At 32.9% G+C, this 4,961-nt stretch overlaps 1 protein-coding gene across 1 annotated transcript; it reads right to left on the bottom strand.

The window, feature by feature from the left end:
- Positions 1-3,254: 3,254 nt before the first annotated feature.
- Positions 3,255-4,163, bottom strand: LOC133178856 (uncharacterized). Its single transcript, XM_061313530.1, has 2 exons — positions 3,711-4,163; positions 3,255-3,449 (listed from the first exon to the last, which is right to left on the bottom strand). Exons 1-2 carry the CDS (start codon positions 4,161-4,163, stop codon positions 3,255-3,257), a joined length of 648 nt encoding a protein of 215 aa, XP_061169514.1.
- Positions 4,164-4,961: the final 798 nt, after the last annotated feature.

Raw genomic sequence — 4,961 nt, 5'->3', positions numbered from 1 at the left:
TATCTGTAGGGTTAAGGGAGCCTCTTTTCAAATATACTAAATATACAATTTGTTTTCGAATTGATAAATCCAAACTCTTGATATTCGTCATTTTCACTTTGAAGCGGGAGTTGAAATGGCGTAATGGTTAGCACGTTGGATTTCCACGCTAACGACCAGGGTTAAATCTCCAGAGTGTCTGAAATTTTTTTTTCACTTGAATTTACATTTTCGTTTTCAAAATCGGACGGAAGACCTCTCATTGCTTGCAATGAGTTTCTAGTTATTATTACTATTATATAATGATGATGTGAAGCAGAAAACACTCAAAATTCTTAGTTACTCATGCATTTTATCCTATGTGATTTTAAAATTCATTTTTTCGTTTGAGAAAAAGGTACATCAGAGACATTAATAACAATAAACATGTCTCTACACGTTTGATTTTTTAAAGATTCAGATAAAGTGTTCTGTAATGTGTTTCCTTAATCCACATGGTATCAAATAAGTCAACACGTAAACTGACCGACTGGTGACCAAGTCCACTTAAATCCAATATGTCAACTCATATCCAAATCATAGAAGTCAATTTGTAATAAAAACTTGGTTTAGAGGGGAGAAGTGGTTTTACCCTATCAAACTTTGAATCATGTAACTGCCCTGTGTCTGGTTTATGAGTAGATTGTTCTAAGGTTTTAAACTTACATATAGCATCATTTTTCAAAGGGGAGGGCAGAAAAAGTAACTGACAAGGTACCTTAATAAAATGCTACAAGGAAAAATAATGAAAAAAGAAAGTTGTACCAACTCGAAAAATCCATTTTGGGAAAAAGGGATGGGTTCTAGGGCTGGGATGATAGTATTACAATTTTTTTATATTGATACCTATCATGATATTTGAGCCATGAAACGGTATATTGCACAACATTTTGAATTGGTCACAATTTTTTTTTTTGTGTATTAGAAAGAACAAAACACTTCTTCACTAATTAAGAATAATTTATTTATAAAAGCTGTATATCCGTCGAGAAACAAACTTATTTCAACAAGTGGTGTAAGTTATTGTGTATTTCACAATATTTACATTTCCAATGTCTCTGTCCGAGATAAAATTACAAATTTTAAAAATACTTTATTTCTACATAAATCTACTGGTTCATCGATAGGCGCGGTTACAAAAAATCACGTGCGGGGCATATTTAGCATATTTATCTTGTATATTTATATTAAACCCATAGCCAAAATGCTAAGAAAAATAAGTCTGAAACTTTTTATTGATATTTCTGCATTTCTACTTACGTATTGATAAGCGTATCATCCTCAAACAGAATCAATATTATTGATACATAAATAATTTATTCTCGTTGTAAAGCTGGATTCGATTGATATCGTATAAATTGGGTTTTCTACGTCACAATGACTTGCGTCAAATACGTGTAGATCCGCGTGGCGTTACATTCAAATTTTGTAGAAATTGTAGTAATTTTTTAAGGGTAATCATTTTTTTTTTCTTATACCAAATGAATGAACATTAAATCATGAGGAAAGAATTTAATATATATAGCTACCAAATTTATACGGTATAAACTGGGTTGGAACCGTTTACACTTTTTTTATAAACCGCGAAGTGGTTTATAAAGCGTAAACACTCCCAACCCAGTTTATACCATATAAAATGGGTAGCTATTTTATTCACTCCTGAAATAAATCGTCCCAGCCCTCATTTGTTTCAACTAAATTCTACTGGTGTTAAAAAAGAAATTGAAATTAAATGTTGGAAACAATGACCCTTAATTTGACATTAGAAAACAGAACTATGTTCAAAATTACTAATTGAACCCCTTCTTCATTGTCAGATGCAAGTAGTGCCAATTTCTTTCTTATCTTTCAAAAAATTCTAGCCGCATCCGAACTTGTAGTTCTTGAAAATTATAATTTTTAGATACATAAAAAAAGACAATCAAAGGTTACAAGAAGTTTCTGTAAAGTCTTATGGATAGTAACTGTTGACATACACGTACTGGGTTCGAGTCATTCAGGTTAAAAGTTGACAAAAAACAATCCACATGCACGTAAAAAAAGACGATCGTACTTCTAGGCATGTTTAACTTTGTAATCTGATGCAGCTACATGATTTTTTTTTTCAGATTATGCTGTTGGGGTCTTAAGGAGCAATAAAGAAGAAAAAGAAAGAAAAGTCTGAAGATGTCATCTTCACTGATGAGATAAAAATGGAATTGCATTCCAAGGGTCAGTTGCATTTTAGCAGTGGCTCCTCCACAGCAGATTTTCAGTAAACAAAAAGACTAATGCCAAAGCATTCATACAAGGTTTTTTTGTTATTAAAAGGACTGATCGTCAGATAATAAGCATTACAATTTCCTATTCAAATTTGTATTCCATATATATATGCAATGTACATGTAAATTATATAAATACTGATAAACAAAACTGTACTTAGTACTGTGTATAAGTTTCACATTTGGCATGTTTGATATTTGAATTTTTAACCTTTTTTTTACTTTAATATTTACCGGTAAGCAGTGTGTTTGAAAGTTAAAATAATTCAAGGATGAGTTTCTTAAATAAGTCTCAATTGAAAATAGGAACCCCAAAAGTAAATATGAAATTTATAAACCTTTATTAAGATTACTTTAGGAAGATTTTAGGTTAATGTCTATCCAAGAAGAAAAATTAAACTAATCAGCTGTGAAGAGATTTTGAAATTAAATCATAAAGTAAATATCTTACATTTTTTCAGACCGATGGCATTAAACAATACAATAAGTCCACCAGGGATTGAATGGCAAAAAAAAAAAAAAAAAAAAAAAAAAAAAGAGAGAGAGAGAATATTTTGAAGAATGATTTAGATATACTGGCATCCTCTCTGGACCTAAATACAATTGAAAACCTTGGCAACTACAAATAGCTGATGTTTGTTTGTTTGTGTGTTGTTTAACGTCCCTCTCGAGAATTTTTCACTCATATGGAGACGCTGACACCTGTCGGTGAAAATACAGTACTTGGCCATAATACAGTACTCAAAATGGCCGCCGTTATAAAAATATACGTGCACAGTTGCAGTTTTGAATGTTGTTCTTTTCAAACTGATATGTAATAAAATTTATCCTATCTTACTAATACTTGATTATGGAACCATTTGCTTTTATTACAGCTTGTAGTCGTGTTGGTATTGATGTGTAAGTTTTTCTAATCGTCTCCAAATCGATAGAGGCCCATATGTCCTTCACAATACGCCATAGGTCTTTGCGTTTTTAAATTTTGTCCAGGCGATTTTCCAGTCTGATCTTAATTGTCCTCCTCACATTTTCAATTATGTTAATGTCTGGTGATTGACTAGGCCAGGTAAGTGTAGGGATTCTGTTTGTTGTTTTCCATTCAACAGTCTGTCTGGACTGGTGCACCGGACAATTATCCTCCTGTAGAATCCATTTACTTGCAGGAAACTCCTTTGCAACAAGAGGCCACAAATTATAATCTAGGACCGAAATATATTTCTCAGAGTTTATATTTCCATCTACTTCAGTCAAAGTTCCTACACCATTAAAAGATAAACAACCCCAGAAGATAACTGATATGCCGGAGTGGGGCGAATGACTGCTATTATACTGTCCAAGACAATCGGGTTGAAATCTTTCTCCAGGTTTTCTCCAGACGTAAATTTATCTGTCCTTTCCTAAAACAACTTTCAACTCATCACTAAAAATAACCTGACTCCAGTTTTCCTCCACTGTCCACCCTAATTTGGATCGACACCACAAAACACGGTTTTGACGATTTGGTTTCGAGATTGTTATTTTCTTTAAAACGGAGCATCTTTGATATTTCTGTTCTTTTAATCTCCTTCTTACAGTTCTATAAAACACTTTCTGTGGTACAGATTCGTAAAATTTATCAGTTAAATCTGACAGAGTCTGTCGACGATTTTTCTTCACCAACCTAGACAAGACACGATCACCTCTTTCGCCCACCAGTCGATTTCTTCCCTGTCTTTCTCTGTTTTCCATGGAACTCCTTTCAGCATTTCGTCTAACAATCTTCTGTATGGAATTTGGACTTATTCCGATAATTTCCGAATTTTTCCGGCTACTTAAACCACTCTCATTCAATTTGATTATCATCTGCTTTTGCTCGAGTGAAAGGTCTTTTCCCCTCGGAGCCATTTTCATTTACGTATGTTTTGGTACTAAAAATAAATCTGAGGAACTTCCTATGTGTGTGACGTCAGATATGACGCTCATGTATGGTTGTGCGTAGTTGTCATTTTTTTTTATCATATTACAATCGATAAAATGGAGAGGAAAAACATCGTATGTTAATTTTGATTTTAACGGCGTCCATTTTGCGTACTGTATTAAGGCCAGGTACTGTAGTTTACGTAATAGACATATATATTTGGTAGAAAATTATTCTATTAATCAAATCTTTAAAAATAGGATCTTAAAGGGTTTTTATCACGTCTCAAAATTTTTTGATATGACAAAGTTTACATGCTATTAAAATCATATAGTTAAAAATCTTTGCTAGAAAATTAATAGTTTTGATGTTTCAACGACTCAAAGTTTGAATTTCTCAATATGCATATTTTGATCGCCGATGTTACGCGCCATTGCTCTGACGTCATAGGTGCCAATCGAAGTACTTATTGTGTATACAAAAGGGGTCATTTGTTGTGTCTATTAAACCTGTTAGAAAATAATTAAGAGATAACTGGATAATTGACAGCTAGTAAGGTATAATTTATGGCTTTAGGATGCGCAAAGGTGCACAAGAAAGGTTTTAGGAAGATTTATTTCCCCCACATTTTCCTGGAGTTGGTCGAGAGATGAAAGGGGGGCACTTTTCTGCAAATGCAATGGCGTTTACAGTATCTCTGTTCAGAACAATCGTGTATGCCCTATCGATCACGATTTTTTTTCTGTCCTATAAAACATTTTAAGAGAGATACTTAAAAAAAATAA

The sequence above is a fragment of the Saccostrea echinata genome, unplaced genomic scaffold (genome assembly GCF_033153115.1).
Source record: "Saccostrea echinata isolate AGI-Se365-2 ecotype Australia unplaced genomic scaffold, CSIRO_AGI_Sech_v1 ptg000003l, whole genome shotgun sequence".
Taxonomy (NCBI): domain Eukaryota; kingdom Metazoa; phylum Mollusca; class Bivalvia; order Ostreida; family Ostreidae; genus Saccostrea; species Saccostrea echinata.
This window is presented reverse-complemented; position numbering and strand designations above follow the sequence as displayed.

Excerpts from the sequence above, each read along its gene's own strand:
- LOC133178856 (XM_061313530.1), bottom strand. The coding sequence starts at position 4,163 with ATGGCTCCGAGGGGAAAAGACCTTTCACTCGAGCAAAAGCAGATGATA. Across the intron at positions 3,450-3,710 it reads TGGAGGAAAACTGGAGTCAG|GAGTTTCCTGCAAGTAAATG; the intron begins GTTATTTTTAGT and ends CTTGTTGCAAAG.